We start from the raw sequence: 13,385 nt of genomic DNA on the forward strand, positions 1-13,385 counted from the left end.
CCTCCAATCCGATACTGAGTGGTGGTAATGCGACGTGCCATTGAATGTAATTTACTGTAAAATATGTCACAAGCTGGATGGGAAGAAATTTTCCAACTGTGAAAGCTGTGGCGAGTGGCAAATGCAATCGCTAAACAGAAAGGTTTAGGCGAACTTGATGGGGATATCGAGTGATAACAAAACAATAAACTCTTTAGATTGAAGATAATTTTGTGATCCTGAAAAGGACGCTTTTTAGCCTGCATGTGAATCCAACGAGCGAACAAATCGTAATGAATGTATTTTTTTGCCATCGTTCCCTTTTAACGCTCATTCGTTCGTCTCGTTGGACTCGCCCCTCTGGCTGAGTCTGCCGATTTGTCTCTATCCTGTGAGTGTGTACCGCTAGAGTATAAAACACGCGGACCCCAAAAAAATATCTTATTTTCTTTCAAACCGTAAACCCGTGTGGTTGTACGGCATCGGCATCGTGGACGTAACAAAGGAGGACAAGTTAAGGGAAAGGCAAAGTCTCACTCGAACCGTGCAGGTCTCCAGTTCCCTGTTGGTCACATTCACTGATTGCTCCGCAAAGGTAGCTAGACCGAACGGATTGGTGCCGGAGCACCAGTATACCTAACAGCGATTATAGAGTTTCGGCCGTCGGAGTGCTCGAGTTGGCTTGCAAAGCTGCTCACGACAATCAGAAAACCCGCATCAAGAACAGAGCAGCTTGAGGTTCGGCGCTCATCAAAGCAACAATTAGTTTCAGTGAGTGGCAAAGTGTTTCTCCGGCACGTCGCATTAAATGTAATTTACTGAACAACATGTCACAAGCTGGATGGGAAGAAATTTTCCAACTGTGAAAGCTGTGGCGAGTGGCAAACGCAATAGCTAAACAGAAAGGTTTAACCGAACAAGATGGGAATATCGAGTGATAACAAAAACACAACACCAAAGGTTCTTCTCAGAACCATCAACATATTCATAAAGAGTAAACAGTAAACTAATCCATTTTTCAGGTAGATAGGTAGGTATTCACGTAGGAGAAGAAAATAAAACAATATATTTAAAATATATATTTAACAAAAGCTGTCCCCTTTGTATAGTCCTACGTCACTCCGGTTATGTCCTCGACATTACCCACCCGTCTTTTTTTGAAAAATTCAAATCCAAGATGGCGGCCACTACAAAATGGCGGATTACATATTTTCTCAGAACTCCATCAATATGGGTATCAAATGAAAGGGCTTGACTAGTAGAACACAGTTATTTATGGAAAATGCAAATCCAAGATGACAGCCACTACAAAATGGCGGATTACATATTTTCTCAGAACTCCATCAATATGTGTATCAAATGAAAGGGCTTGACTGACACAGTTATTTATGAAAAATTCAAATCCAAAATGGCCACGACCACAAAATGGCGCCATATATATTTTTTTCACAACCCCATCAATATGGGTATCGAATGAAAGTGCTTGGCTAGTAGAATACAGTTATTTATGAAAAATGCAAATCTATGATCGCGGCCACTACAAAATGGCGGTTTACCTATTTTCTCAGAACCCCATCAATATGGGTATCGAGTGAAAAGGCTTGACTAGTAGAACACAGTTTTTTAATGAAAAATGCCGAAAAATGTATCAAAAGAAAGTTCTCGACTAGTAGAACATAGCAGATCATGATAAATCCAATTCTAAGATGGCCGCAGTCCCCAAACAACTAATTTCTTTTTGAATTGATTCATTCAGCTTGACTTGTTTCTATGTATGTTTGGGTGTTTGTTGGGTTGTCCCACATCAATGGAAAATTGACCCCGTTGCTGTTGAATGGTAGAACTGAAATTTGGAACATACATTTAATTCTACTGTCATTATAAAACTGCGTATTCCATGATTTTGAAAAATTCTATTTGGCCGCCGCAAAAAAAATGGTTGAATATTTTGATTTGGAGAATACACTACACTATGAACAACATAAATTCGAAAAGGTCGCCGCCACAAAATGGTCGACTATGCATTTTTGCACTCCCCTCAATATTGGTATCAAATGAAATGATTTGACTAATAGAATACACTACAGTTAAGTACAAATTAAGAAAGATAGAAGTTGTGCGTCAAAGAACAAATCGTGGAGCGGTTAAAGAACTTCATTTTAATTGATAGAAACAATATAGTTTAATATAATTTTTTAGGATAAAATTAACAATAACACATTAAAAATTATTAACTTTAAGTGTTTCACTTCCAAAATGTTATTAAAATTCACTAATTTAGTTATTCCACTACTATATCCTGTACTAATTTTTCTCACCTTTCAAATGAAAGCATCAGAATCGTCTTCCGTAGCGTACTCTTTAATGTAGAGCCAGTTTGAAGCAACAGAGTCCGAAACAAAAAAAAAAGTTCTGTAACTCTGTCATTGTTGAAATTCGAACATATGCGTAAGAGGATTTTTTTCATCAAATATGATTGTCTATCACCTCCTGAGAGAATCTGGATAAATTATTTTTTTTCATGTGAGAAAGGTGTTTTCCGGCTTTAAGGGGATGAATCAAAAATCAAATTCCTCTTTTATTTTCAAAAAACGAAAAATACATGAAAAAAACAAATAAAGAAGAAAAATTATTTTGACTCGATTATCCGGAGTGAATAAAAAAATCAATACTCCGGATAATCGAGTCCGACCTGTATTTATTTTTTTGGGTTGGCTTTCTGCACTGGAAAACGAAATATACTTAATTTCAATAAAATATTAAAAATGTTTTTGTTAGAAAAACTTGTTTGTCTTGAATATGCACAAGTTGCAATGTATGGAAGAGTTGTAGGGCACATATCATATTTACTATTTCTACTATTTCTACTATTTCATCAAAATCTGAGATGACCGTTTTGAGAAAATCGACTTTTATTTTTTTTAAAATATTTTTTTCAGCGTTTGATTTCAAAAAAAAAAAATTTCAGCATTTTTTTTCTGAAAATTCAATTATTTTTCTAAAACTCTCTCATAGATCACTTTTTTGTACGACTTACCATTTTTGAGTGAAAATTATCAAAAATATTTGGCCCTTTCCATATATTAGTCTAGATAAATTTTCGGAAAACTAAGTAGGCCAAATTGCTTAATTAGGTAAGGCCTTCACGCCCAGAAATTTTCATTAAGTTCTGAGAGGGTCATGCCAATCCCAACGACGAGTTGGCGCGAAATCCGTCATCCGCATCATACTCTCTATTAAGCTCAAATTCAATTTGTTCCAATCCTGTCTGCCGTATAACGAATTTTCCAAACTTAATTTGTGACTTGGTTGCAGCACATCGCTACCTGTAGCTCGCGATTATTTTGGAATATAGATGATGCCGTGGACCATTTCGATACATATCAACTCGATACTCGTGCCAATTCCTCTGACGGGCGTATGATTACAATTTTCGCGCATTCCTCCGCCGCGGAGCGGATGGGTGAATGGGGGGGGCTAGGATATGATTCAATTTAGTGATGTTTTTATACAGACAGATACGGTTTAGGGGCTAGTTGTGACGGGTGGGATCCAGCGTTTAGTGAATGTAGAATCAATCAATCATAGTCTTTCACTCCCAATGACGACTGATGAGCGTCAGAAACTGAACGGGGCGGCATTCACAATTTGTAACGCCTGGCAACGCGGGAATTATTCCTGGAAATAAGTTCGCAAATTTTCTCAGAAATAGCACCAAGCTTGAAAGGAAAGCTTCGAGAAGAAGACTTAGTGCCTGGACTGATTATTTCAAGCTCAGCAAACTTGAAGTGCTTGACGAAGCGAAAAATTCTCAACGCTGCTGCTACTCATCGCATTTGCTCTGTCATTTAAGCACTTTCGTAGTTGACATAGTTTTTGCCATCCAAACTGCAAACATTCTGATGGCATTCTTTCTCATTCTCGTTTCAGAGTAATAACAAATTATTTCGTGGTGTCGTTGGCGATGGCGGATATCATGGTGGCGCTCTGCGCCATGACTTTCAATGCATCCGTGGAGCTATCGGGAAGGTAAGTACTGACGAAAAAAAAAACTTTTTTGTAAGCCTTCATTGTTCATTCTCCGACGAAATTTCATTACTAGTAACTGACATACACATAGCGATGCGGCTTGCCGGGTAGTTCCGTCTATTTCAGTGATATCCACATCTGCTGCTTCCACTTCAGTTAGCAGCGAACTCCCTATTGGCTTGATTGATTAATTGGAAAGCCAATTTCGAGATACAATCGTTGCTTTCACTTCTCATCGATTCAGTTTTCGTTTGAAATTGTATTTATATTCACTATTTTTTTTGCTCGCACTCGAACCGTGACGGTCATCCCCGAGGATGAGAATGAATAAATTGGATTGACGCAGCACAAATTGAATTTTCACGAGAGCTGCGGGATGCTGCGACAGTTGTTGCTGAACGTGAAGTGCGACTCAACGTTACTCATAATATACATTTTTTTCCTCATCCCAACAGATGGCTGTTCGGACCGTTTATGTGCGACGTTTGGAACAGCTTGGATGTATACTTCTCGACAGCCAGTATACTGCATCTGTGTTGCATTTCCGTCGATAGGTGAGTTTCATGCCTCAAACACTGTGCATTAACCTATTTACCGATACACACTTCTGGAATAATGAGTTTTTGTTTATGACTAATGGAAAGTCCATTAACGAAATGTACGCCTATCGGAGATAATTAGGATCATCAAGCCTTTCCGGGTCTCTCAGCCGTATCGATGGGAAAACGAAAGACTCACATCATTCATTATTGTGACTGGTCTTAATAGCCGGGGGAAACTTTTTGTGTGCAATTTTGTTGGGAGCCAAGAGGCGGAAAAAGGGTTAAGATATTCTGCTAATAATGTTTTCTTTCGTCCGGGATGTTTTAATCAACTCATTGTTTCAGTGAAATGTATGTCCCAAAATAAAATTAAATGTAATCGAAATATGTATACAGCCATTCCGTGCCAAACCGATATAATTGTTTTCAGATTTTCGTGGGAATTGGTACTTTTTTTTCTTTATCCCAAAATATTAGACCCGTATTTTTTATTATTTTTTTATTTTGTGGTGGTCCAAAAAATCAATTTCTCCTTTTATCAGAAAATAACATTTTCCAAACATAAAACATGCTTACAGAAACTTTTACTTAATTTGCGACGCAATGTTTCGTTATACTTCAGGATTTTATTGTAATGAACGAAACCGCGCTTAAGCGTTTACGAAGATAACTTCAACTACTAAAAAAATATTGAAAAATTACCGTTCCTATAGAATAAGAAGGCTTACATGTAAGTTATGAACCACAGAATTCCGCAAAATAATGTTATATTTGTTCAAAATTTCTAAATTTCTTCATTATGTCGTGGTTTTAAATCCGAACACTTTTTTATTCATTATTTGAATTCCGGACTCTCTGTTTTTAAAATATTTTCAATCAGGTGCGATCAACGTAAGATCACGTCTTTTGGAAATTTATAAGGGGAACAATGAATCTTTTGAAAGACAATTTCCGCTCGATGTTTGCCGGCCAACTATGTTTCCTCAACAATTTCTCAAACGGGATGTGGGTGTTGTGAGGAAGGAAGAGCGAGTACATCATTTATGTAGACTGGTTGGGAGCGACAGATATTTTGTCTTTTTGAAATGGTGTACAAATTATATCACACACAAAGGGGGGGGGGGGGGGGGGGTGGTAAAGAGTGAGAATCAATGATAAGCAATGTATTATCTATAGGGCAAATATGAGAAAGCGGAGAAGAAATTTTGCACCACTTTTGCGTGATTACTTCTTTTGCTGAATATTTTTTTTCTAGTGAATTGTTAATGTTTCGAATGAAGTGGTAATCATATCACTTCGTTCAGTCGACAAAGAAGTATTAAGACTCAACACCTAGTGCTTACAACGTAACACTCTCGTTTTCAAAATCCCTCCCAAAAATCATTCATCCAATCATTGAGAATTGATTCAGATGCAACTTCAAACAAATGATAACTAAACCAACGGTCAAAATTTGTGGTTATAAACAGTCAGCTAACTGGGTGGAAACGCAGCCCAGTTAACGAATTCTGCTAGCTAACTGAGCTACACAGAGAAAAATAATTATTAAATATAACCAATTTTTTGATAAATGTAACCAATATAGACATGTTCTACCTACTAATTATTGATTTAGCTTAGGAGGAGAAATTGGTAAGCCTATATGTCAAGAACCATGATTCGTAAGTCCAATATTGACCACATTTTCCCGTCGAAAATGATCGAATTTATGTTAGATTTACAACCAGATGGCGCAGCGAGTAAAATGATGATGTTTTGTTTTTTTTTTGGTATGAAATTTTGTTTAAATTTGTTAAAAAAAATCCGAATTTTTCTTCAATTTCCCCGAATTCAACTATTTTTTCGACGCCGAAAAGGCTAGAAAAAACATCATTTTACAAAGTAGTATGTATATAATGAAGAATGGCTCGGTATAAGTGTTGTAACTTTATTAAACTAGGTAAACGATGGGTAGCATGTGTTGTGCTAAAAATAATGCAAATCCTTCTCGTATCGGCCCTTATATAATGAATGATATCAGCTAACTTAATATGATATCGATTCCATCGCCATTATCCGCAGTATTCATAACCTGTATGCATTATCAAACTTCAAATTTTCGAAGATTATCTATAACTTTGGGCAAATCGCGTGTTGAAATCATCACAAATAGACAACACTCTAACTTTCTTACCATATACTGACGACATTTAATGGTTGAAACGAATCTGAATAGAAATAAAATGAATAATCACGATCGAATCCTGCTTTTAATGGGCACCTTACACGATCAACCGGATTGACAATAAGTGTCTTCAATATCGTGACAGCTAGGCTTTCAACATCTGATCTAACCTCAATCAATATTTTTCCACCTTACACGGTCAATATCGCCCTCAACCCGAGACAACGAAAATATCCGCGATGGCTAGTGGCGACATTTGAGTTTGGGATCCAAACTATTCTTTATCAGATTAGAAGGCTAAAAGGCAATTTTCAATTGGTAAAATTTGAATGAAAATATCTACTTGGTATTATTTAATTAGTTGAAGCGCGTAGTCCTAAACTTAACTTAACCTATTTCCCCTGAAAGTTGAGATAGTCTTACTAAAATGTATTATTATAATATAACGTCAATTTCAGACATAATTTTTGTATGGGATTTTCTCACCACAAAAAAGTAATTTGCATTCACATAGAATACTAATTTGATTCGTAAAAGTTAATTTTCATTCATAATTTACAATTAGAATTCGGTTTTTCTTCTCAAAAATACATCATAATACTCGTTTCACAAATACAGACTGTTCCTTTCAGTTTCAGAGATGCCAGATTATTTTAGTTTGCGAAAATATATGCAAGTTATTTTATCTGCAAGCAAATGTTTTTATTCCATAAATGAGACTATGACAGTAGAACCCCGATTATCCTCGAGCGGGTGATCCGCCCTGCAGATTATTCGTGACTGCGAGTTCCATAGTAAATTAATAGGCCTTTCCGGAATTTGTTAGTGAGTGGTAGGCCTATGCTCTTTTGTTGTGGTCATGGCTTTTACATTATTTAGGCACTGGTGTACACGACCTTATAGATGGATAGTTGATTGATTTCTGTATTGATAGAACATAGTTTTTATGTTGAAACATCTCTTTTCGTGGTTGCATTTTTTTGTACTTTAATGGGTCATCCGCGATTTTCGTTAATCGCGATGAGTTTGCCCGACTATTCCGCGGATAATCGGAATTCTACTGTAGCTTGAATTAACACATGATGTTTTTTCGTCTGTGATTTTCCCAGATCTTCTCATTCTCCAAATTTTATAGCGGAGTTCGAAGAAACACACAACCCGCTCACTAGCGCAAAGAATGACCGAGTTCAACGTTAAAAAATTCCTAAAACGTTGTTAAGTTTCATCCACTCTCTCACCATCACATTGTCAGTTTACTTTGAAGTTTTGATTTGTATCGTGAAAAGTACCGTATTTTGCTATTCAAAGTATCGGTTTTCCAAACCAAAAGCTTCCATTTATGATTCCTACAATTTCAGTAGTTTATAAATTTGAATTGCAATCGCAAAAAAGACTAACAAAAATTAAATGTGCGCTTGCATATCTGGCAACTCAGTCTGGAAGTCTGTGAGGTAAAACGTCAACATCATGCATCCATATGAAATGTCACAATATTGATGCTCGAAAATCAGAAAATCTGGATTTCTGCGTCGTCGGCCATGTTCAGCTGTCATTATGCTCTCAAATGTCATCATATTGTCAATAAAGTTGACCGTGTAAGGTCCGCTTAGCACTCCTATACTTGCGCATCGGACTGTCAGACCGAGAAATCAATAATTCGTTCGTTTCTCAGACGGTATCAACACTACGAATTTGCGATTCTCTCTAGCTTCGTTATTCGTCGTTCGTCATCGTTTAGCGTATCGCATGTGTTGGTACAAAGGGGATGTGTGCCACTTTTTTAACACTTTCGGTCTGACACACCGACGCGAGTATAGGAGTAACTTTTTTGGACAAGTGCTTTTTTCATATTCTAGAATATTGTTGAATGAAATGTATAAATTAATGTTAGTGGCATGGAATATTTATGGAATATAATGCATAAGATTGTTACCGGACTATTCTTATTTTATTTCAGTTCCTTTTGTAACTGGATTGAACTGATCCATATATTAACTTCGTATAGTTATTCGCTAAATATTATGGTCATACATATACACACTTGTGAAAGAATTTCACTTGTGGAGTAATCGTAAACAGTAAACTATAAACTAATCGGTAGTAATTTTTAACAGTTACAGTTTCGGGGATATTTTTTCAAAAAGGACAATAGCGACAAGAAAACAAGAAAAAGAAAAGGAAGTTCCTAGAAATCCTTTTATATCATCTTTTTATGCCTCATCTAAAAAAAAGGCATTAATTCTTAGTTTATCAAGAAACAGAGACAAACAATATATAGACAAATGAGGGGCTCAGAATGCAAGGCGTGTAAGTGACTTGATCGATTTCTCTTCATCAACTTTTTATTTAGTTAATAACTCAACTGCAAAAACGTTCCAATTTAAGTTTGCTATACAATCCGATAGATGAGGTTCTGACTTATCTTCCACATTGTCAAATACAGCTGGGAATGTATTTGCAGCTAAGTTATGACCAAAAGAGAGAGTCGATGTAGAGAAATCGATCAAGTCACTTACACCCCTTTCATTCTAAGCCCATCAAATATGCAAACTTTATATTCCAGAACCTTTATCATCTGGAAATTATCTAGAAGGTCGTTATACATTCTTCTCTTCGATAAAAGACCCGAAAAACACGCAACAACTGCATGAAATGTAAAAAAAATATGTTTGTTTCGAACATGCAGTTATGCTATGTTCTGATTCCTACTCCAATGAAACCACAATCGATTAATACGTTTTTATGTTATTTTATAGCTCTTTATATCTCCATGAATTATATTCAGTTGCTTACTTTTAATTAATATCAGTGAAAAATTCGAATTTCGTTATTTATGTTGGAGTATCAAAAATTACTCTATTTTAAAGAGGCTGAATTAGATGACTATTAAAACATAATGAAGACGAAGAAAACATACCCTCTTCTTCAAATAAATGCCAAAAAATCCTGAAAAAATCACAATGTCAACATTACAGAGAAGTTCAACATTATATTACTTTATATTACTTATTACTTTATACGTTATATCAAAGCATCACTTGTGAATCCTATCTCGGACATTTTGTAGCGTAAACTAACGTAAACTAGCTGAGCTGCTTAAGTTTTGGAGAAAATCAAACAATGAAATCAAGGGCTTCGTTAGTGGAATTAGTCAAAATCATAGAAGAAAAGCTGAGGCGAAATAAGACCTCAGTGGTATAATAAAATCGATATGGATATCATTACGCTGTTCAAGATATTGAAACGTTCAACACTTAAATTGTTCAAAATAATAGACGTTAGTCAGTGCCTAATATCTGATGCAATCCTTCACGCAGCTTTGAAATTCCATCATTGCAGAACTTATTTGTTTTTGGCGTAGGATTACGTCTTTCGGGAACATATTGGGGTACAAATTGAAAATTGAAAATCGAGCACATCGTGAAAATTGTCCAATTTCAAACGCTTATTGCTCAGTCATTTCATGATGAATAGATGAGATTTTTGCGTCAATCAATTTTGGCACACCATGACATTTTTATATTGAAGAAAATAATATATGTCATGAAACCAACTATCGAACAATTGAAAAATCTCAACCCCTATCTTAACGGAAATATCCACTTCTGATTGGTCGAAATTGACGACACATGCGGCGGGTCCCTAACAGAGACATCAAAACCAAGCTGCCTAGGGGGAAATCGGCATGGCAAATACATGAAAGTACGGGGAAGCTTTGATAACTTTGAGTTTGAAATACGAGCTGATGGAAATACGATCCATTGAATGTTTTTTGGTGAAAGAACCCATACATTGTAGCGTTTTATGTAACCAGACTTCACCAGCTGTCATTAGCATATATACTGTACAACCCCGATTATCTGCGAGCGGATGATCCGATTTATCAGTGCGAGCTAGGCACTATTTTGTTTTGGCACGACCTTACAGATTGATAGTTAATCCCATTAATGACCAAGCTGTAATAATAATTTTTTTAACAAAAACCATTGGTGTTTTTAACCATTTTAATTTTGAAAATAATTTGTTTTCCAGTGTAATTTAAAAAAATTCATAAAATTTTTTTTTATGAAAATTCAAACAATTTCCTATATTTCGTTCTTTGACCAATTTTTGTAAAAAATGAAGGCCCTGAAGGAAAAAAAACGTTGGCCCTTTTCAAAAAGTAGTCTAATTCTTTTTGGATGATTTAAAAAACGCAAAGTTGCTCAAATAACCAACGTCTTTACACCCACAACGTTCCACTGCAATCTGAGATTGTGCTATCAACTCCTAAAACGAGTTGGAATGAAATTCCTCCATTGAAAATGTGCACGTTATATCGAGGGTACGTTATGTCGAAGTTCCCCTTTATATAAATTTGTAATTTGATCCACTCCAAAGGCTATACCGTTGATTTGAACAATAAAAACATATTTTGTTTTTTATTACTACATATATTACTCCAATGCATTAAAAAAATGGACAAATTTCGGATGGCGATGGAAAAAAAACTACAAAAAGATAATTCAATGGACCAAATTTTCATTGAATTCTACGTTGATTGAGCCTTCTGAAGAAATTATTCGACGCTCTGCCGGGCAGCCCAACGGAAGTTGCCGGGACCATAACCATGATCGATGAGAAGATATTTATCAGCATGTTATTCAGATCCCGATCCGTCAGGTTCTCCGTTTGTGGTTCACCCAGCAATTTTCTATCGGTCGCAGCTGGGGGCTTTCGGGAGGGTTGGCGTACTTCAGTACAACATCTATCTTCAGCCGGTCCATCTCCAATGATTTGTTATCAGCCGCTCTTTCTGGACGATTGTTTGCTGCTCAGACCGTCCAAGACTGACGTTGCCGCATAAATGTAGGGGAAGTGGGGGTATAGTGGCCACCCTAAGAAAACATGCCCATTTCCAGCGTCCACATACCGATTCAATTCCCGCTTCTCGAAGAATATTATAGTTCAACTCATTGTTTTTCAAGTTAGCAAACGACTTTTGCTATAAAAATTCAAAATAGTACACTTTTCATCAATAAAAAAAAATGTAAAATCGAACATTTTTTTTGCTTGGAGGTAAAGTGGTCACTCGCACATATCAAGAATAGATTTATGCGTTTTTTTTCGTCCAAATTTGTTCAAATCGTATTTGATATAGTAGGTACATGTATGAAATAAGCTTGGCCTATTCACCTAGAGTCTCAATTTAGTCTCAATCTCATACATACAAAAACATTGTAAGAAACACATAACGTTCAGCATAATGAGGCTTGTTTTGTTGGCGTGGCACATTCATCCAGGGTCAAAGCCACAAAAGGATCTTCTTCAAGAGCAGAATGTGATGCGGTATATCAGCTTTAGTAAACAAAACATTGTAAGTCGTTATTCACCTATGACTACTTTGCCCCCAAACATGAAAATAATATCTATGCTAATTAATCGCTGATATTAAACAAAATATCTGTTCACCTCTCCTAGAATATGTGAACAGTCGCACAGAACTATGGCCGAATGGTTATCGAGTCAGCAATTTATGTTATTTATATTTTGACATGCGACAGCTCTACTGAAGTACAGGGTGACTCAAAAGTCATTACATTCTTCAAACATAAGCTGACTATCAATACGGCATCTATAGTCAATAGTTATACTACCAAACAGGAGTAAAGAGGATGTTTTAAATGCCGGATCGGCTATATTTGGCGGACACGAAGTTCCTCAGTATGCAACACAAGAGTTGAAAACAACACAAAACAACAATCACAATGAACGAACAATAACAATCAATACAAACTAGTTTGTCGAAGGGTAGGAACGGATGAAAACGAACCCGCTATACAAAGTGTAATTGATTATGGCGAATATTCTAGACGCAACCTATACAACAATTGCGCTATTCAAATGACTACGGGACCAATAGAAGAAACAGAGCACGAAATGTTCAGAACAGGTCAGTCGTAATACAACACCATCGATCAGTATAGATCAACCAGTCTTGGCTATATTCGACTGGCTACCCGATGATTTAGTAGAGTCTACTCTAATCTCTACTCAACTCTTCGGAACTCTGCTCAGAAACTATCTGGGCGGAGACAATTGGTACTTTCGGAATCGGGAGATATCACCACGAAAAGTTCTATTGCGAACGAAAGACGACCGTGTTATCGCAACGAAGAATGTGTTGCGACTCACATCTCTTGGTTGATCTATGTGATCACTGACCCCGACCGTTTGGGTGATCACGGAATTTCTCCTATTCTATCTTGCTATTTTGATAGTATATAGCTGAAGCTTTATGGTAACGTTATAAATTGTTGTCTTAATGCTATAGGGTTGGGAATTATACAACAGGGCTTCAACACAATTATATTTTGTTGTTTTTTTATCGACATCCGAAATTTGTCCATTTTTTAAATGTATACTTTAGTAAAAACTGAAATGATTTTTTTTGTGATTATATTGGGTAGAAGTACCTATCATCGCAATAGTACCAATTATGGTAATACGAGTGAGGATTTTTGTTTAGAAAGCATATCTTATTTTAAAAGGCTCTAATACGATTTGTAAACATCAGAAATCTCTTCTTTGTCGATTCTGGTAATTGATTTCATGCGAAACATTGCTCATTCGTTGAAAATTTAGATTGAAAATAGTGTGTCCCAATGATTTGCTTTGCTTCTGAGCATTTT

The 13,385-nt window shown here is 36.2% G+C and overlaps 1 protein-coding gene across 4 annotated transcripts in view; it reads left to right on the forward strand.

Annotated features, from left to right (window-relative positions):
- LOC129763188 (octopamine receptor beta-3R-like) overlaps positions 1-13,385 on the forward strand; it is a 398,150-nt gene that overhangs the window by 279,462 nt on the left and 105,303 nt on the right. For all 4 annotated transcript variants that reach the window (XM_055762014.1, XM_055762017.1, XM_055762016.1 and 1 more), the window contains exons 3-4: positions 3,910-4,008; positions 4,464-4,562. In XM_055762014.1, the coding sequence (XP_055617989.1) occupies positions 3,910-4,008; positions 4,464-4,562 (198 nt within the window). The remainder of the gene's footprint in view (positions 1-3,909; positions 4,009-4,463; positions 4,563-13,385) is intronic.

This window comes from Toxorhynchites rutilus, chromosome 1 (genome assembly GCF_029784135.1).
Source record: "Toxorhynchites rutilus septentrionalis strain SRP chromosome 1, ASM2978413v1, whole genome shotgun sequence".
NCBI classification, from domain to species: Eukaryota; Metazoa; Arthropoda; class Insecta; order Diptera; family Culicidae; genus Toxorhynchites; species Toxorhynchites rutilus.